At 36.2% G+C, this 21,767-nt stretch overlaps 1 protein-coding gene across 3 annotated transcripts in view; it reads right to left on the bottom strand.

Moving 5' to 3' along the window:
* Positions 1 to 7,373: 7,373 nt before the first annotated feature.
* The window catches only part of ASPM (assembly factor for spindle microtubules), a 50,608-nt gene continuing 36,214 nt past the window's right edge, over positions 7,374 to 21,767 (bottom strand). For 2 of the 3 annotated variants that reach the window (XM_058533732.1, XM_058533731.1), the window contains exons 19-28: positions 19,625 to 19,791; positions 18,101 to 18,194; positions 16,741 to 16,950; positions 15,587 to 15,736; positions 14,535 to 14,726; positions 13,889 to 14,081; positions 13,595 to 13,749; positions 11,925 to 12,101; positions 10,805 to 10,974; positions 7,374 to 7,626 (exon numbers count right to left, since the gene is read on the bottom strand). In XM_058533732.1, coding sequence (XP_058389715.1) covers positions 7,524 to 7,626; positions 10,805 to 10,974; positions 11,925 to 12,101; positions 13,595 to 13,749; positions 13,889 to 14,081; positions 14,535 to 14,726; positions 15,587 to 15,736; positions 16,741 to 16,950; positions 18,101 to 18,194; positions 19,625 to 19,791 — 1,611 coding nt within the window. In that variant the 3' untranslated portion in view covers positions 7,374 to 7,523. The remainder of the gene's footprint in view (positions 7,627 to 10,804; positions 10,975 to 11,924; positions 12,102 to 13,594; positions 13,750 to 13,888; positions 14,082 to 14,534; positions 14,727 to 15,586; positions 15,737 to 16,740; positions 16,951 to 18,100; positions 18,195 to 19,624; positions 19,792 to 21,767) is intronic. The other variant, XM_058533735.1, reaches the window with a different exon arrangement.

Below are 21,767 nucleotides of genomic sequence, written 5' to 3' on the forward strand. Positions count from 1 at the left end.
CATCAGCTGGTTTTTCCTTTTTTAGACAGAAAAAATAAAACCAAAGGAAACTATTGATGCAAAAATTATCTTATTGTAGAATTAAATATGTAAAGGAAGATGAATTATATTTATTTCACTTTCATAATTTTAATTGTAGACCGTTTTTTGGTAGAAAATTTGTGGTAAACTATTCAACCAAAAGATAATGATAATCCATAGGATGTTTTATTTCCACAAATCCCCTATGGTGTTTATTTTAGAAAAGCCTTATTGCTGTGATTTCTTACTTTGTATATACTCTTATGCTGACTCTTAATGACCTGCTTGGTTTTCTATCCCTACAGCCTAATAACACTGATAACTGTTCCTGAATAACCCACACCTGTGCACTGCCCCCTCACTCTCACACTCATCTCATCCATAGGCAGTCTGGCTATTAAGATTTCCAATAGTCAGGGAGTCCACATTATTGTTTGTCTGGACAGTCCTGATTTACATCTGTTGTCTCACATAATTATTAATAGAGCCCCCTTCACTCTCAAAAGCATCCTTGTTTGCATAATCAATTATATGGCCCTCCTACCAATCACTACTTAGTGACTTCTTCAAAGTGTTGAGAGTCGAAAATCTTGCTGATGATTTATGGTTATTTCTTTTTCAAATTTCCACATTAAGCTCTTACTCTAGGAACAAAGAATTAAAACTGTATAAGCTTTGTTGGTGTTAGGAATGGCTTTTAGCAGGAAATTAGAATAAGGTTAACATGCCACTTCTAAATGGTGGTGCTGTTAGCCTGAAAACCCTGTAGAGTATTTAGATGCTGGTCTCTTATCCCCCCAAATCTACCAAAACAAAGGGTTTTTATCTTGTTTTGTTTTTCTAAGTTATGTTACTATAAGAATAGTTTACTAGTTTTACCCAAAGGGAAAAATCTGTCTAAATATTATAACAAATTATATTTATGAGAAGTATGTTTTATATAAAATTGGTATGCCAAAATGAAAGAGCATATTAAAAACTCAAGTCAAATGAATGTTAGAATTTCCCTTTATGTTTTTTAGAGAATAATATTAATAATTAATTTTGCCTTCTGCAAAGAGTTCTCCTGAGATCATTAATAAGATGATAAATGCCAAGTCTTTCGACCTTATCTTCAATGGTGTGCTTAATAAGGATTTTAACATTTCTAAAACAGTAGGGACTCCTCGTTAAGTATGCAATACTTCTCTTAAAGAAAAAGTTAATTATTTACATCTGGCTAAGTCCCTTTGTAGCAGGCCTTACTTTCGTTTAAAATATTTTTGAATAATGCTAAAATAACACAGCTATGTTCATTTACAGTACTTTTCATGCCAGAGTCCAATAAGAACATGATAACCAGTAAGAGCCACAATAGCAGAGCAGAATAAATACGTAACTCAGACTGCATAAAAATCAGAGTAAATTTTCAACATTAATTCCCAACGGTAAGTCCATAGAGTAAAGTTTACTTGTGGCCATCGATTTCTTTATCACCGTTGATCAAATGAGGAGATGAACTTAGGATCACGAGGTCATGAATACCTGATGTTAAAATGGGGTGTTGTCCAGATCGCACTGCTTATAGAGAAAGATGACCTTAACTGTCTCATGCGAAGATAGGATAACATTATTGATAGTCGTGTGTAACGTTTAAAGAGTTTATATCCTGTGGCAGGTGATGAGAAGGGCGCTGTGCTGTCTTATCACTCATTTATGAGAAATGTTGTGAGCGTTTACTATGTACCGGCTCATGTTCTAGTCTTGGGTACATAGCAGTGAAAACATAGATTAAATTGACTGCCCTCATGGAGTTTACGTTCTCTGGGTTTTAAACTACAAAGTAACACTATGAGGCGGGAGCTATTATTATTTCAATTTTGTAACTTTTTATTAAAATACAGCACATTGAGAGAAAAGTACATGTACCGTAAGTGCACAGACCAACGGATTCTCATAAACTGAGCACATCCGTGAAACCAGCACCCAGACCAGGAAACAGCATGTACCAGCACCCCAGAATTTCCTTCCAAGTCACTGCCTATGCCTACTCCAATGTTAAACTCTATCTTCACTTCTAACAGCATGGCTTTGCTTGGTTTTATACTACATAATGGAATCATACAGTGTTTTTTTTTTTTTTTTTTGGTCTGGCTTCTTTTGTTTGACATTTTGCTTGTGAGATTCATCCACATCTTGGGCTGTGGTAGATAGTTCCTTCTCTGTATAGTACTACATTCTGTCAATATGCCACAAATTATCTATTCATTCAACTGCTCATGGACATTTGAGTGACTTCTAGTGTAGGCATATTATGTGGTCTCTGTTTACTGTCAAAGAATTTTTAATTTGAAAATTTTCAAACATAACCTCCACCTGGATTCTACCGTTAACATTTCATTATACTTCTAAAATCACATATTTACCCATCTATCCATCCATCCTTTTTTGATGCATTTCGAAGTAATTGCAGATATCCATGCATGCCCCTCTAAATACTTAAGCAAACGTATCAGTAACTCAAGCTCAGTATTTTTTACAGATTATTCTTTTGATATGAAATTTAGAAAGAGATGCACAACTTTTAAGTATACATTCTATGGGTCTTGAGCAATGCATACACCTGTATATCTCAAATCCCTACCAATTACCATAGATCCTTCCAGAAAGTTCCCTTATGCTCCTTCTCAGTCAGTCCCCACCACCACTCCCCTTATAGGCAACCAGTGTTCTGATTTTTCCACCAATCATATCGTTTATCTGTTCTAGAGTCTCTTATAAATGGAAACATACAAGTACTCTTTTTTTGTAAAGCTTCTTTCATTCAGCATAATGCTTTGGGATTTATCCATATTATTGTGCATATCAGTAGTTCATTTCTTTTCATTGCTCAACTTTATAAAAAAAATACACTGAAGTTTAGAGAGTATTGAAGTTGAAGTGGCTTGTCAAAGATCACAAAGCTAGTGAGTGTTAAGCTAGGATTCCAAGTCCTTTTTAAAAAAGTAAAATTTTAGAATATTTATGTTTTGAAATAGTCAATATATTTACATGGTACAAACTTCAAAGGGTGTAAAGTGAAGTCTCCATCCCACACTGTCCCTCAGTCACCCAGTTCCCCTCTCTAGAGGGTAAATAACGTCCTCAGTACCTTTTGCCTTTTTCCGGAGTTATCTTATGCATATACAGCAAATGCATACCTTTTAACTCATTTCTTTTGCACTTAACAGTATATATTGGATATCACTTCATAGCAGTGCATGAATAGCTTCCTAATTTGTTTTTAGATCAGCATAGTTTTCTGGAATATTGACGTATAATTTAAATCAAATTCATTACTGTTGGATAATGAAGTTGTTTACAATATTTTATTATTGCTAAAATTTCTGCAGTGTCTAATATGGTACATGTCATTTTGCACGTGTGAATGTATAAGCAGAAAAAATCTCCAGAAGTGAAATGTGCATTTACGATACAGATTGATACATTTCTCTAAAGGAAATTATGCCAATCAACTCTCGCACTAGCAATGTACAAGATGTTTTCCCGTAGCACCAACACAGCATTATTAAACACCTCATGTTTGCAACCTAAGTAAAAACAGTTACAGTATAATTTGTTTCTCTGTGTGAGATTGAAGACTTTTACATGAATTTGAAGGCCATTTTTATTTTATTTCTTTGAACTACTTGTACATATTCTTTGCTCCTTTTTCTATTGAAATGTTAGTCTTTTTCTTATGGACTTGTATGGACTGTGTGTGTGTGTGTGTGTGTGTGTGTGTGTGTGTGTGTGAGAGAGGAAGATTGTCCCTGAGGTAACATCTGTGCCAGTCTTATTCCACTTTGCATGTGGGATGCCTCCACAGCATGGCTGATGAGTGCCATGTAGGTCCATGCCCGGGATCTGAACCCACGAACCCGGGGCCGCCAAAGTGGAGCATTCGAACTTAACCACTACTCCACCAGGCTGGCCCCTGGATTTTTAATCTATTAAAGAAAATGGAATTGATCTGTGATTTTGAATTGTATATACATTTCCTGGTGTGCTATTTATCTGTTAAATTTATTACAGTGGATTTTGCAAGTTAATTAATCTTTTCTTTCAAGATTTTGGGATTTGTGTTACAGTTAGAATTACTCCAACGTTGTTTTTAAAAAAATATATATTGCCAGTTTCTTATAGTTTTTGGATTTTTTTTTTTTTTTTTGTGAGGAAGATCAGCCCTGTGCTAACATCCATGCTAATCCTCCTCCTTTTGCTGAGGAAGACTGGGTCTGAGCTAACATCTATTGCCAATCCTCCTCTTTTTTTCTCCCCAAAGCCCCAGTAGATAGTGGTATGTCATAGTTGCACATCCTTCTAGTTGCTGTATGTGGGATGCGGCCTCAGCATGGCCGGAGAAGCGGTGCGTCGGTGCGCGCCCAAGATCCGAACGCGGGCCACAGGTAGTGGAGCACACACACTTAACCGCTAAGCCACCGGGCAGGCCCATGGTTTAATTTTTAATTGGTGAATATAAAATAAATCTTTGTGAATGGTGTCAGATAAGTACACAACCTTATTTTTTCCCAGAGAGTTGCCTTGCTGTTCCAATTATTTATCAAACAATTCATTTTTTTTTTTTTTTGCCACTGAATTTCCTTTCTCATATGTTCAATTCCTGTACTGTATATTTTAGGTCTATTTTTAGATTCTCTATTCTGCTTGACTGTTTACTCTAGTCATGTTTTTTAGTACCATCCTTTTAGCTACCCTAGTTATAGAATATACCAGAGCATACAATAAGTCTAGTCCTTACACTTGAGTCCTGTTTTTCAGAAATTTCCTGTCTAGTTTTGCTTGCTTAAATACTACAGGTTTGGAGTCAAGACTTTGGAGTCACTCAGCTCTGACTTATAATCTCAATATCCAGGCTGTGACTTTGGAAAAAGAGAACTCATTTGTACCTACATTTCTTCATCTCTAAAATAACAGTAAAAATAGTAGCTACCTCAAGCATGTTATAGAAATTCTGCTGAGGATAATTTAGTACTCCACAGTTTGCCGATGCCTAAAAAAGTCACTATTAAAAACAGTTATAGAAGGGTCAGCCTGGTGGCATAGCGGTTAAGTTTGCACACTCCGCTTCAGCGGCCCAAGGTTTGCGGGTTCGGATCCCGGGTGCAGACCGATGCACCGCTTGTCAAGCCACGCTGTGGTGGCGTCCCATATAAAGTAGAGGAAGATGGGCATGGATGTTAGTGCCAATCTTCCTCAGCAACAAGAGGAGGGTTGGCAACAGATGTTAGCTCAGGGTAATCTTCCTCACCAAACAAAAAAAGTTTTCGAGACAAAATCTTAAGCCAAGATTCATAAATACATTCCAAGGAAATATATCCCAATTCAGGGAAAAAGGGCAATAATCCATTTAATGGAAATATTAAAAGATGACAAAGATGAAATAATATCATTCTCTTTCCTTCTTTCTTCCTTCATTATCTCTAAACCTTATCTGTCAATGATAAAATTCTAAAATCTCTCCTCTTCATAAAGACTTTGAATACCAACTATAACAAAAGCTTTTTTAGTTACATATCTGAATATATTCTATGGGCTATATGCCTGCTTAACAAATTATCATTTCTACCCAACATTTTTCCAAAATTGGCACTTTAGGGATAAATAAGGAAATGTTTGGCCCATTCCTCTCCTTTCTGTCTCCTGTAGAGTTTACCTAAACACATGTGAAAGTACACCTCCAAGACACTAGGACACCACAGCTTTTGAACTGATCTAGTTTCCACCCAGTAGACGCATAGTCAGAAGAAACGATGTCAAAAGTATTATAAAGCAGAAGCTACATTTGCGTTGGTTCTGCCATTTTGCCTAGTTAGAACAATCCTGGAGGCACATGGCTTTACTGAAACTGCTGCAGAAGCCTGAGAATCTCGTCTCCAGCTTCATGGATGTCAAGGGATGGGCTGTGGAGCATTTCCTGTTGACAAGGGTACAGTAAGTATGGCGTGGTCCTGAAGTCAGCATTTGTACAGGTGTCTTCCTGATGCCTGAACTTCAAGACCATGGCAGAAGCAGCACCTGCCCAGGCCACCTCTGTGGTGTGGTACTAGAACTGGCATGCAGATGTGTGGGGCATCATCAAAGGTCTGTCATACATTTAATTGGAGCCTCAGTGTAAAACTGATGGAAACTAAAGGAAAGAAAAATCTTAATATCATTGAGAAAGAAAAAAAAACACTTTACTTTCAAACAAGCAATACTATGACTGCTGAACTTAACATAGATGACGAAAACAAGGAGAAAACAGAATAACATCTTTAATGTATTAAACGAAAATAACTGACAACCTACAAGGTGATAACCACTAAAAATATTTTCAAAATTAAAGGTGAAGAAAGATGATTTCATCTTTACCAATCATTTTTATGCTGGTTGATTATATCCTAGCGGTATAATTTACCAAAGTAATAGATTGTTTATACTAAAATTCTGTTAAATGAAAGTTTTTGGAAAATACTAAGTACCTAGAGTCTCTAAAATACTTTATTAAAAGAAGACAAAGAAATACCAAATATTCTCCAGAGTTAATTTCAACGTACTCTTTAATACACCAATATGGTCTTCATCGATCCTAACCAAACCCTTGACAATTTCAGACTAATTTAGTTTTAATCCTTATGCTAACAAATTAAGTAGTTAAATGGTCTCTTCATTTCCAGCTACTACTGATTTATTTCAGATAGTTAAAAACTTTTATGGCTTCCATGTATGGACAGACTTTGGGACTCTTTCAGATTTCCAATAGCCACTAGAAATAGGCTTCCGTGGCCCTAGAACCACACCAGTTCAGTATTGGTAACAGTGACCCACAGCTATAGAAAAATAACATGCTTTTGTTTCAACACTGAATCATTTTCAGGCCTGCAGTATGTGACTAGACAACATGGTTCTATTATAAGCAATACCACGCTCATCCTAGGTCAAATTATAACCCCAATCAGTTACAAGTTAAGAGTTTTTAGTATATGAAGGGGTAAGTTGAATTCATTTTATTTACCTACAGGGGCTCACTTGCCTATCGCATGGTCCAGTCAGTCAAGGAAACAAATGGGATGCTGTCTATGGCATTTGTGGGCTTATTTTATCCTCTTCTCACTGAGTTGGCAGAACCTTAAATTTCCAAAATTTGTTTTAGAAAAATGCCTCAATTTATCTATAAAACAGGAGCAATAAGCTATTCCTTTCCCTTTAGGAATATGATTATATTCAATCTAATATAATATTTTAAGATAACAGACATGAATAACAGTGTTATATCATTTTATGACATTAGTTTGTTACATGCATAAAGGTATTAAATAAAAGAAACAACAAACATAAAAAACACTTTATTACGTATATATTTTAAATTTTAATACAAAGTCAGATTTTTGAAGTTACATAAAGCCAAAAACACTTTACATATACATGATTAGCTCTACTATTTCTTTTTACTGTACATACTGATAAAATGTTTACATTTACTAATAAGGAAGGCCAAGCGTATCCATCACCATTTGAATAGCTTGCAAGGAATTTGTGATTTCTTCCGTGTTATCTCTTCTCAAAACCCAATCTGGTTTAAGTCTGTGAAAAGAATAAAAATTTTGCATTAATAAAAAGTTCTTCTCTTAAAAGAATTCCCTTCACTTTTCTGTCTTAACTAAAATATGGCTATTCCTGAACACATCGTTTCCCTTATAACCCTCTCCAACAGGATGGAGGGCTGCATATTCTTGCCCTTTACTACTTTCAGACTATTTCTCTCCATCTTTCCTGAAAGATGATCCCAGCTCCTTTGAAGCTTAGGCTATTTAGCTCCAGCACTGCCTATGGCTCATCTCCCAAACTCTCAGTGTTTTCTTCTTTGTAAACTTGGTTCCTGGTCTTCTCTCAACGCCTGTCACCATTCTCAGAACTTCAACATCTCTGTGGCCAAAAAGCCAACAACCTCACCTGTCAGTTTCTGGCTCCCTTTCCTTCTGTCCCACCTCAGCCAATCCCTTCTCACATGATCACATAACAGACTTGGTCACCACAAAGTGCCCCCCATGACGTCTCAATTGGAGACTTCCATTCTCCAACCACCACTTCTGATTCATCCTCGTCATTTGACTTAATACGTCCACTGCACATATGTTTCCACCTCACTGAGATCTCCATTCACTCGACCTCAACACGTGCCCATGACCCACCGGAATGCTTTTCTCACTTCACACCTTGGCTAGCGTAGGTCCATCAACAGAATCCCCTTTGCAAATGTCATTAAGTCTACTGTTTCCCTTTCCTATTGAAAGTTCTATTTGGACTCCAAGTTGAATCCAAATATCTCCCTTCTTCATTCCTGTACAGCTGGACATTGTGAAAGAAAAGTCACAGAACCAGGCTGACTGATTTTATGCCCATAATTGCAAACCAAAATGGGCACTTGACATTGCCTAATATGCTTCCTTTCTCCTTCCCCAAGGTGACTATTTTATTCCTTTCTTCTTTTCAGATGTCCCCTCCACACCCTCCCTGATCTGCTTCTGAGCTAATGTTTATGAGCTCATACTTCAGTTCATGAGAGGGAAGCTCATACATCTTTCTCACACAAATCTCTTCTACTATATGCATTCCCACCTTCTTATTCTTTTCTTTCCTCTTAAAAATCCAAATATCTATTCACTGGGCAGTGGTCAAACAAAGTGTGGTATAGACATACAATGGAATCGTACTCTGTGATAAAGGAGAATGAAATTCTAATCCCTGCATCAACATGGATGAACCTCAAAAACCTTAAGTTAAATAAAGAATCCAATCACAGAAAGCTACACACCATGTGATTCTATTTATGTGACAATGTAGAAAAGGCAAAAATTAAAAGGACTGAAATCAGACCAGGAGTTGCCAGAGTCTAGGGGTTAAAGGGAGAGAACTGACTGCAAAGGGGCGCAAGGGAATTCTGATGTGATAGAAATATTTCATCTCAGTGGTAGTGGTTTCACACCTGTGTACACTGGCCAAAACTCATTGAACTACATTGTACATGAGGGTGCATTTACACTGTTGGCAAATTTTACGTCAAAAACCTGACTATATCAAAAGAAAAAAAAAGGATCTATTCATTCACATGCTTTTAACAACAGTTTTTAAGACATAACTAATATGAAAAATTTACCAAGTTCTTCAATACAAATCCTATGTAGAAAGGGTCCCCATTAATAAATTTCAAGCAAGCAGACTATTTCTATTTTTATACTGTGAAATAGGCATGCATAAAACCAATTTGCAACTATTATACAGTTTATAATTATGAAGCTAAGTGCTATGTAACCTAAATCATGAAATACTGAATTGTCAACACTGTGGGATTTATACCTAGTAGAGAGTTACTGAGTCATAGAAAGGAAGGAGGGAGAGAAGGAGGGAGGGAGGCAGAGAAGAAGGAAGGAAATTAAACATCATGAGATAACTTAGTTCATAAAAATCAATTAAATCATTTTGTTAATAAGGTAAAATCAGAAAATGTGAAATTAATCTTTAAATAAAATTTTACTGCCTGAGCAAAATGTAAAGTCACAGCTGAAGTTCTAACGTTATAAATTTTCGACCATAAATGAATTCATGACTAATAACAAATACGTATCTTAAATCAGTATTATAATTCTAATTTATATTACCTAACAGAAAAATGTTGCTAGAGTTCTCCACATTAGAAGACTAATTTCTGTCATAAGAACATTCATTAAATATTACACTTATAAAAGGGTGAATTTTACTGTGTGTAAATTATATCTCAATAAACTTGACATAAAAACTATGGAATAGCAAGGTTAAATTACTATATAAGTTTCTAAGTGCTGACTCTAAACTTCTGAACTTTTATCCACACAGAGCAGTGACAGAGCTTGCCGTCTACACTGGTCTGTGGGTCATGCCTGGAGCTCTGCAGAAAGGCTTCAGGTGCTTCAGGTTTGATTTTATGACAAGAACACTATTTGGATGGTCTTGTGCACCAGGAGATAAGATCATCCTGTACTGCACAGACTGGCCCCATGTCCACCACCAAATGTCCCACAAGAGACACAGAAGAAGGAGGAGGAGAAGCCCACGTGTAGACAGAGGCAGAGAAGGGAGCTGGACAGCAGCAAGCCAGGGACACCTCGAGTCACCAGAAGCTGGAATAGTCAGAGAAGGATTCCACCCTGGAGCCTTCAGAGAAAGAGAGGCCCCCTCTGTGTCGTTGACTTTGAACTTCTGCTTTCAGGAGCTGTGCGAGAATAAGTTACTGTCGTTTAAGGCCACTAGGTTTGTAGTAATTTGTTACAGCAGCTCTAGGAAACTCACACAAGGTCTCAGAGAACTTCTCTAGAAGGAGATATTTCAAGTATTAGGGTGATCCCGGGAGGAGTTAGAGGTTGATATTTTGGCCAAGAGGGATTTTTGTTAGCTCTCAAACAGCATAGCTTGTTTTATAGGGAGGAAAAAAAAAATGGTATAGCAAAGCTTATAAAAAGCTAATTATTAGCCTTAGCACTTAACTATTTAATACAAGAAATTACTGAATAACTATTAAATACCCAAAGCTATAGTGTTATTCCTTCATTATTTGTTGAGATCATCTCCTTTAGATTTACCAAAGATTCCATTCTTGTTCATAGGTTGTTTCTGCATTGTCAAGCACAATATCTTGCTTATAGTTGGTACTTAATAAATGTTTGCTAAACGAATGAATGAATGGATGAATGGTGACTCAAAACGATACAGTACATTAACTGCTTACCTTGACACTATTCTGGTTCTTACAGGTGTTTCCGGAATAAAGGGAATGCTGATAGAAGAATTCATCTTTTGTTTATAAAGTATTCTTTCAATATTCATTTTATGTTTACGAGCTGTAAGTTTGTAGAGACTATAAATACAATCAACAATTTTGGACCTACTTCGAACATCCTAAAAAAGAAAATGTACATTTTTTAAAACTAGTAAGAATTAAATTTTGCATCTCTTCTATGATAGCAAAATCAATCATAATAAATAAACACTATGCAACTATGCAGCAAACTTACGAGTTTTTAACAATCAAAAGCCAAGCTCTCCAAGTTCAGCAGTTAGATTGGTTTAAATTATGAACTAATTTGTAAGACAAATATAAAAAAGGCAAATATTCAAAAATTGTACACCTAAGTCAATCCTGAATTAAAAGGCAAATATGACAGTCAATATACCTATTACATCCAGTTACCAAGTCCTGTGAATTGCTTCTCTTTAAAGATTCCATGGTTATCCACTTCCCTCTCACTGATACAACCCCAGGTCAAGTACCATCTCCTGCCTGGACCACGGAAGATCTACACCTGCCTCCCCCGTAAAGGTCTCCCTACATCCACACATGCTCTCCCCAATCCATCCTTCAATCACCAGCCAGACTGATGCTAAAACTTAGACTGGAACATATTCCCTTGCTTAAAATCCTTCAGCAATTTCCTAGTGTTCTCAGGATAAAGGCCACATCCTATCACAGCCTGTGACCACCCCTGCGTTGACTGTGACACCGAGAGAGAACAGTGCAGAGGTCTCACCATAGGAAAGCTGGAAATGTGCTTATGGTCACAGCAGGAGGAGGAGGAGTCACACACATCTGGTTTCTACCTTGCTAGATAACTCGTTACTTCCCTCAGGTAAACGGGAAATGGTTACTCATATGGCTGTAATAAAGTCTATTTCTATAATTCAGTTTCTTTAATACATAAGAAACAACTCACATATCAGCACAAAAGGCAGGTTTGAACACCCACAAAACCCTATTTAAGATGTGATCGTTACTGAAGGAAAAGTATAAAAGTCTTAGACCAAAGAACCTATAAAAATAACCTCAAAGAAAGTAACTGATTAATACTTACAGAGGCTCGATTTGTTGTCTTCAATAAAACAGCTAACAAACAACAAGTTTTTATGAAAATGCTTCCACCCTTGTCAGCCACTTTGTCACCAGGCTTTTCTCGGTACATTTGCAAAAGCTGCAATAGTGTGTCTACACAATTTTCTACTTCGTAAACTGCTGAAGTAGTTTTTTCATACTTGAAGAGAACAGAATGAAATTACAAGTTATAATACACACATATGCTCTTAGAAACAGCCTAACCCAAAAGAAAGCTTAGAGACAAATTTTGGGACCATCTTCAGCAAGGGCTAAGGACATCATGAAGTAACTTTTTGACATTACTTTCATTTCTGTATCCATCTTCTATGCAAATCTGCATTTTAATGTTTTTCTTCCCAACCTACTTTAAAGTTCCACAAAAAATGAATCAAATCTGAAAATCTCTGAAAATGAACACGCTGAAGTAAACAGAAACAAGCTTAAAGAGAAGGCCATTTTAGTGAGATCCTCTCATGAAAAAGATAACTTATCCATATGGTTGATCATAGGGAAAAATAAAGATAAAGGCAAGATTTAATTAGTTACCCTAATACATGCTTCTGGAGAGGAAGGGGAGCTTGTTTTAAAATAAAATAACTTTGATACTATTAAGTCTGGGATACATGTTTCATGCCTCAGTTACCTAATTGTATCATTCGATTCCTATTCAAATTTGCTTGGTAACAAATAATGCTAATGATACTAAGGTAAAAATAAAAACAAAACGATGTTAACAATTAACACTTAATTGGCACTTCTATGTATCAAGCAGCTTATGTATATTGATTCATTTAATCCTCACAACAACATTATGAGGTAGGTACTGTTACTACACCCATACTGTAGTTAAAGAAAGGGAAGCACAGAGAGGCTAAGTAACCTAGAGTAAGCTGCAGAGCTGGGGTTCAAACCCAGGCAGTTTGGCACCAGAGTCTGTGTTCTTAACCACTACTTCTCAATAAGAAGATTCCAGGTAAAGTGCTTTACGTTGCGGCTGAGGGGTTCTGTGGGGAAGATCAGTCTGTCATCTCAATACCTTGGATCGCGTGCATTACAGTTTAGTACAGGTATCTGCTCCCAGTCCAAAGCCAAAAGACAGAAATCCTAACACAGAGAGTCCTACAGGGTAACCAAGTTAGAGCAACATCATCTTGTTTTTGCCGGACATGCTTATAAGAGGTTCTACCATTCTGATACAATGCAATAAGAACCTCAGCTCTGGAGGTAGACAGAAATGATCCAAATTCAGCTCTACCACTTATCACACTCAAGGCCTAAGGCAAGGAACTTCTCTTCCGTGAGGATTATTATTCCTTCTCTATAAATGGGAATAATAATAGGAAATACCTTAGAGGATTACTGTAAGGACTAAGTTAAATGATAAATGAAAAACAGTAGCACATAGTAAGGACTCAATAAATGTTAGTAATCATTGTTATTAATATTATAAAGACAGAAGAAATAAAATCGTAGACAATTAGTATTTCTATGCACAGTGATATTAACAGATTAAACATTTTTCTCCCTAAGACTCTTGCACATAAATGAATTTTAACTTGGAGATCTAAGTTCCAGTGACGTGCAAGCATAAACTTAATTTGCTGGGTGAGATTTCTTGACCAATATTTCATTATTAAAATGGAAAACTACCTTAGCGACATTAAGCAGGACTTGTACAGCATAGCTGATGACTTCCATACAAGGAACACTACGATTGCAACTTCGGATCAAAACAAATATTTTAGAAATCGCTCCACTCTGGGCCATGTTCTCACAACAAAGAGGAGACAATCTAGTAACTACCTCTGGAAGAGGAGAAAAAGAGGAATTCACAGCAAGAAAATGAAGTTTTAGCTAATGTTGTATTATTATAATATTCTTTGTATTCTCAAAGGTAAAAATGCATTTCTAACCTTATGCAAGGAATTGTTAAAAGAAACTAACCTAGGTGCTTTAAAGCCTCAAGAATAGCAGACAAGTGCTTATATGTCAAAAGATAATGGAGGGCAAGTGTAGTTCTTCTGTAGAGTTTGTTTTCTTCTCGAATCTCCCTATTCACAAGCTGAAGACTTAGTCGTATAGCTTTAATTTTTGTACAGTCATTTTTCTTCCTCCAAGAATATCCTCTCCATAATGCCTGAAAGAGACAAAACATAATAATTTTAAGGTTACAACCCATGATGTGTTAAATTTATATCTACCTCTATTTCCAGAAAGTAAATAGTTTCAGTAGATTTATATGAGGTGATCAGATACTTTGCAACTAAAACTTCAATTCAGGTTCTAATAGCAAAAATCAATTTTTCTAAAAAGAAATACATATAATATTCCTGTGTATAAACTGAAGCATCATTCACCTATCAAAGATGTTGCTAAAATACTTTTTCATCTCTCAATCACAAACTTCCTTTAGGGAATTTGAAAATAAAAGGCTTAGCAATGAAATTACAGTAGCATAGTATGTATGAGTTATTCTACTGACTAATCTTAGCTTTCTAAAATTTATGTGACTGTGTTTTTAAATGTTAGATATCATGTAGATGAATTGGAAACCAAAGTCTTGAACTAAAATCATAAAATTTTCAGTTACCTGAATTTTAGCGATTCTAGTATTTAATTTTTCCTGTTTTTTACGGAGGAGAAAACGGCGTACTGCTTTCTGTATTACTGATGCAGCCCTACTTTGCTGGCTCAGAGGTTCTTGAACTTCATGCTGAACTTTTATGATGCTATGATATTTCTGAATAAACCTCTTTTGTTGTAATCTTGCTCGAAACCATCTCTGTTTAAAACATATGAAGATATTTTTTACTTCAGTGTTTTTAAAATAAATACATATATGCACATGCATACATAAATGAAACAAATAGAACTTCATATTGAATTATCTTTCAACCCTCCCTGTGGCATTACTTCTCTACTCCACTTGATGCAAATCCTTCCAGTCCACACTAGGGGTGAGTGTGTGTGTGTGTGTGTGTGTGAATTTAACCCTGCACAACATTGCCTTCATTTCACAATTTTTAAAAATTCCGTCAAGCTGTACATATCATTCTGCAGTTTGTTTTTCCATTCAATATTTTATATATATATATGTTAACATATCTAAACACAATTCTTATACAGAATACATAAAGAACTCCTAAAAATTATAAGAAAAAAGAATACTCAACAGAAAACTGAGCAAAGTATATGGAAAACAAAACATATTAAAAAAAGCACACAATACACAAATAAGAATTTGAATAAGCAACACATATGAAAAATTTTTTACAGTTGCTAGCAATCAAGGAAATTTCAAACAAAAATGAGGTATAATTTGCCATTCATCAAAATGGGAAAAATCAGAAAGCCTTCCAACGGCACTTGTGTTGGCAAGGATGTAGAGAAACAGGTACTCTCAGACTTTGCTAGTAGGAGTATAAATGAGTACAATTACTTCAGAGAATAAGTCATAGCTTTCTTCCCTATGCCATAAAGCATCGACCTATGTCTAACCCATCAAATCATCCTAAGAGCTACATGGCAAAAGCCTAAATATTATATGACCTTAGCTTAAAGTATTTGGAAATTGTTTATTAAATATCAGAAATTTATAACAAAAACTAGATCACACAGCTTTACTACAAAGGAAATGCTAACCTGAATACAGATGACTGAATTAACCTGCTCCTTAGCTTTCTTCACAGCCACGTGACGTTTATATGCTCTTTGAATTCTAAGAGCAGACAGGTGATAATACACAGCTGCTGCGAAGTGAAGTAGCCTAATTTTGGCTCTCTGTTCTAAAATCTGAAGAAGAAAAAAAGTATTAATTACCAAATATTTGATTCTTAAGACATCAATCAATGTTTATTTTTGTATATCTTCAATACCAAATTATATAAATTAGCAATAAAGAATTCTTTTAATTATTAAAATGATTTACATTGTAACTCTAAGTGATTTTACTTCTTTAATACACACTATTTCCAATTGTGTAACTATAACTGAGGGTATAGAATGCAAAATTATATTTTGGGCACTTTACCAGAGAATAATAGCATTTAATTTAACTAGACTACCCAATAGCAGCTCGTTAAAGCTTTGAATGTACTAACTATAATGAGAGAAGTATATGAATATCAAACTTTAAAAAGCTTACAGTATTCCAAGCAGAACTGTTGGGGATGGTGATTTTAAGATGACAAAATTATTAGAATTGATTTCTCCAGTATTAGACAGTCTAGCACAAGACTTGCAACAGATGCGTTCTACAGCAGCCTCTGGCCTTCAGACTTCCAATTTATATTTAATGAACAAAATGCAAAACATTTCTCCTTTTTCACTTAAAATTTAATTATCTTGTCTTTGCCAGTGCTTCATCTATTGGATGCACAAAACCTCATGAACTCCCTCGGAAGGATTCTCTCCTGCTGAAGATGTGGAAGGTACCACAGGAATGGTAGTTACAACACCTCCAAGAGTAGCTTGGCGGAAGCAAAAGGCTACTTGAATAACAGCCTGCTTCACATACAGAGCCCTTCCTCATACTTCTTTCAGTTCTTTTGTTAAGATTTATTACACAAGAGAAAATGTATTTTGTGTTTTTTGGTGAGCACCTATGGGAAACAGGCTCATAGAACAAAAATCTACAGTAACCAGTGATCTGGATACATGGCTTTCCTGAAGCTGAATAAATTCAAGTTAATGGTTATTTTAGCTCTGAAATTGTTCTCCAAAATCTAAAATTTCTTAACACAATATCAGATACTTTCATTTCATAAGAGTGAGATACTCTACTTAAAAATACTTACTCTTTTTCTTACTAACCAACCACGCACCAGTGCTTGTAGAACAACTGTAGATTTTTTTAATTCAAGATATGTTATCCTTTCACACTTCCCAGCCTTCCTGGCTCGTACATATCTTTGTATGGTCAGAGCGGCAGACTTCTGCCGAAGAAAGAGCTGCCTTCCTCTATATCCTCTAAAATTTGCTTGGATCAAACAAGCAGCTCGTTGTCTCTATAGGAAAAAATTTGCTAGTAAAATTAATAGATAAAAACAATAATTTTCACCTACTGGAGATTCTTGAATTTCTCCATGTAATATGAGATGGCATAATTATGATTCTTTTTACATTTTTAGCTTAAGAATGTCATATTTCATAGATAAGAAAAGGTGATAGTGTATGATTTCTAAACCCATACATATAATCCATAGCAAAAAAGGAAGGTTTTATGAAGGTGCAAGCCAGGGTCAATAGATACGTGGTGCTCTTTCCCTCTCATCCTCTTGACACTTTTCATTGTGAGGAGGAAAAGGACTAACACTACCACAGGATAAATACATTTAATAAAAATGCTAGCTATGATATACAACACAGAATGGGCATTATCAACAGCTATGAGGGAAGCTGTTGCTTCAAGAACCATAGTGTACAACCAACACATCTTAGATTCCACAATTATATAACACCCTGACCACCAAAGTCTAAGACACAAAAAAAGTATATGAGTTGAAATGGGAATTAGGTTTGTTTTACAACATAGATCCCCCGCCTACTAGCTGAATGACCTTGGGCAAGTCACTCTACCTTTATAGACCTCATTCCTCATCTGTAAAATGGGTATGCTAATAATAACTACTTCACAGAGTTATTATGAGGATCACATTAGTTAGTAAATATTCAGGAATAGGTGTAATAATAATAGTGCCTATATAATCGTAGTGAATATTACACGAACATCAAAACTTACAAGTAAATTTTTTATTTTGATTTCTTTAATAAAAGACCATAGGTACTGCAGCTATTGTAAAACTTTGAGGTTAAATATTGTAAATAGATCACCAACTGTGGTTTAAAGAGTATGTTATTAAGTTTTTGACTTATACTAGACAAAATATGCCACATCTATTATGACTTTATCCAGATAAATTATTCTAAAAGTCACTTCAAACTTGGGTTTGAGAATATTTTATAAATACAGATATATAAACAAAAACACCCACAGACAGTATTTTTATGTGAATATATTTTTATGTGAATATAATTTTATGTGAATGCAATGATGTGTTTAAAATAAATGTATAGTTAGGTCTTAAAAACATTCTTTTTGTTTTCTGTTTTCTAAAGTAGTTCTTTGCAAATGAGCTGTGTTTTTTTTACACCTACTTTTATCATTAAGTGCTCACGAGCTATTCTTCCAGAAAGCGTAGCTCTCCATTTTCTCTGAATGATGATTGTTGATGCTCTCACATTCAAAAACCTAAAGAGTAGTTATTGGACAGCAATTTCAAATTAATCTATTCAATAAATATTTATTGCCGCCTCCCTTTACATACAAGAGCAGAAAGAAAATATAAGAAAGGCAATGAGGGAATAAAAGAAAGTGGAGAAGTATAATTTATTCCTAAATTCTGGCAATCAGAATTTTACACACACACACTGACACAATGAAAAACAAGTTTCACAATCGGCAATGTTCCAGCAGGCAAGAAATATGAAGTTGTAGAAAGACTAAGAATTCTGAGCAGGATCGAAAGCAAGTGCAACGATGCAGACCAGACAAAGACTAGGTAAGGGGGCGGGTGGAAGTAATGGTGGAGTCCAGAATCTGGTCCATGTTGCATGTGAGTCCCAGCAGGCAGCACATGGCCAAGAAGAGACTGGGGAGATGTGGGCAGCACCAGGCAAGTGAGACATGGACACTCATCAGAAGGGAGAGACAGGCATCAAAATATCTAAACAGAAAGAAGCTGTAAACAGAAGTGGAGAAAAATTAAAAATGTGAGGGCTGGAGATTACACTTGAGGTGTAAACATAGTGGTCACAGATAACAATTGAGAATGGACAGGCTCCTTGCTTTGTCCCTGGTAATGCAGAAAAGGTAGAAAGTTAACTTAAGTGACGTTGCCACATTTCTTAGAAAATACAGCTGAGTGACAATGAGAAAAATGCAGCATTTTGGTACAGGAAAAATCCTTCACAGCGGACGGTGGCAATTCCATCTTTATATGGGAAGCCCTAATGCTGCCCGTGGAGCTACTCAAGGAACTCCTCCAACACCAGTGTGCTCTCCTACAACGATCTTTAAAACCATCACTGGTACGATAATTCACCAATTCTGAGAACTGAAGAAAAATTCTTAGACTACAAAATAAAAAATAATAGAAGTAATCTGGTAAGAGCTTCTGAAAATATGTTTAAAAGAAATGAACTAGGAATAGGGAAATACAATTAACATAGACAAGTTGGGAATTAGATCTTCATCACAGGATAAAGAGTACAGGAAATAACACAACTAAGAAAAAAAAAGAAAAATGAGTAAGAAGATAAATTTTGCCAGTAGCTAAATCCACAAACAAAAGAGGCCAATGCACTAATAAGAAAACCAAGATTTACTAATTACTTTATTCACTTCCCACCCCTCCGTCCTTATCCTCATCCCTATGAACTGGAATTAATCAAGTTTAAGAAAATATTTTTTACTGAATTATATCATTAAGGATCTATCTCAAAAAATAAGAGTCTTAGAGATATATTTTGTTCCATTAATGGAGAAAACACCAACAAAACAAACCAAATTAGACATAGCAAATATTTAAAAGAAAAATCAATAAGCAGTATTATTTGATACAAAGACTTGGCTACTACACACACCCCCTCGTACTCTCCCGCGCAGCTATGATACATTACCGTCTTCTCTCCAGTTTGGTAGAGAAGCAACCTTGAATGATTTTAACAGCTTGTAATACAGCTAGATATTCCCTACGGGCTCGCCGGCTCCTATACCAGGCTTGAATCTTGCAGGCAGCTTGCACTTCACGAAAGTATTTCCTGGCTTTATATCCCCTCCACACAGCCTGTTAAACACACATAAATATAACAAAGATGCAACGAGATCTCTGTTATTTTTGTAAACTGGAAGAATCAGTATTAAAGACAGTAAATATAAGGTTAAGTAGACAAAAATCAATTGCCGAGACACAGTGATATCCTGACTCTTCTATGAGACTCATTCATTCCCGACACATAACATGCAAACAGTGATGCTCACCGTGGTGCACGCCCGCTACCTGCTCCATCGCACACACCCTGTGGCTGGCTGACAACTAAGCCTAACGTAACCCTAACAAACAAATAAAAATTGTAGGATGGGCACAATGTCTGGGAAGCCAGAGATGCGTGTTGTGCTCATTGTCTCAATCTACCTGGAAGAACAGAAAGAAAATGAACACGCTGACTAATCCACTTCCAGGAAAGGACTAGGAATCCTTCCCACCTCCCACCCCACCCACCTCACATACACCCCGGCTTGTGTGTCCCGCCCGCAGCAGAATCCTGAGAGCAACTGTCTATCAGAGGACTGTCAGATTTTCCAATTTCGGCCACCTTGTAGCTGACTAAGGGTTTCAGTAACAGCTAGAACTTATAAAGTGCTTAGCACTATACTAAGCAGTGTAAGTCTTACAATAACAGTAGGTAATATTATCCTTTCTAATCTGGAGATGAGAAAATCAACTCCCAGAGAAGTTGAGTAACTTGTTGATGTCACAGGTAATATGTAGCAGAGCTATCTTACTTAATCTTTACAAATATCTTGTGAGATGATTAGTAAGATCTCTATTTGACAAAAACAGAAGTTGATGTTGAGGAAGAAGAGACCAGTTACCGAGTAGCCAGTAAGCAATAAAGTCAAGATTTGAACCCAAGTCTATTTGACTCCAAAACACCTACAACAAATCCTGCAGTCGCATATTATATGGGAATTAGACTCCAAATTCAGTTGACAGGCAAGACTTTTAGGTACGGTCAAAATTACTCTTGTGATGCCCTTAACTCATTCAGCGTATTTATAAGTGGTTTTTATGTAAACAAACCTGAATACCAGCATATTGGTATTCATAGTGGGAGTCAGGCATCAGTACTTTCCAAGATTCCAAGTGATTCCAACCTCCATCAAAGTCTGAGACCACTGGTATATGTTAAAAACTGGATGTGTAAAATATAATTTTATAGTTTAATTATATAAAAGAAAAACCAGTTGAATTTTCAAAAGATTATTATTTTGGCTTTTCTATCCCTTCAGCTGAATATAACCCTAATACATTCAGTTACCACCTTTCAATCCTTCACTTCTGGCAGCCTCTGGAATTGGAGCACTCCTTTCTTCCTCCCTCAACCCTTGGCTTCCTGATACCATGATCTTTTAGTTTTCTTTGTCCCCTCTTAAAACCACGTGTTGGCTTCTCCTCTTGATATCCTTAAATTTTGAGGGTCTTCAGGTTTAAGTCCCAGGTCCTCTTCTCTTGCCCATTTTATATACTCTTCCTAGGTGATCCCATCACTCCCACAATGTCAATTATCACACATGTGCCAATAATGTAGATACAAGTCAAATTCTAAAATCCATACCACTCTCCGAACTCCAGACAAACATACCCGACTGCCTTACTGGACATCTCAACGGGGACACGTGCTGGGTACTTCAGGCTCCTGCCCCCAAACTGAACTCAGCATCAATCTCCACACCTGCTCCGCCCTTTGTTCCCTGTCAGTGAGTGGCACCACCCGCCTAATTACTGAAGCCATTAACATGGCTTGGTTCCTTGTTTACGCTCCATATAATGCCAATTCTATCCTTCCACCTAGGATAGAAGGTCTTACTCACCCTCACAATCCCGTTGTCACTACCCGATACTAAACTCTATCTTTCCCCTGACCTACTGCCAATAAATAGCCTCCCAGCTTCTAGCCTTGCTCCCTATCCCCATCTTCCACATTCCTGCCCGAGTGATTTTTTAAAAATAAAATTATGATTCTCGTCATCCCCTGCTTA

The sequence above is a fragment of the Diceros bicornis genome, chromosome 38 (genome assembly GCF_020826845.1).
Source record: "Diceros bicornis minor isolate mBicDic1 chromosome 38, mDicBic1.mat.cur, whole genome shotgun sequence".
Classification (NCBI taxonomy): domain Eukaryota; kingdom Metazoa; phylum Chordata; class Mammalia; order Perissodactyla; family Rhinocerotidae; genus Diceros; species Diceros bicornis.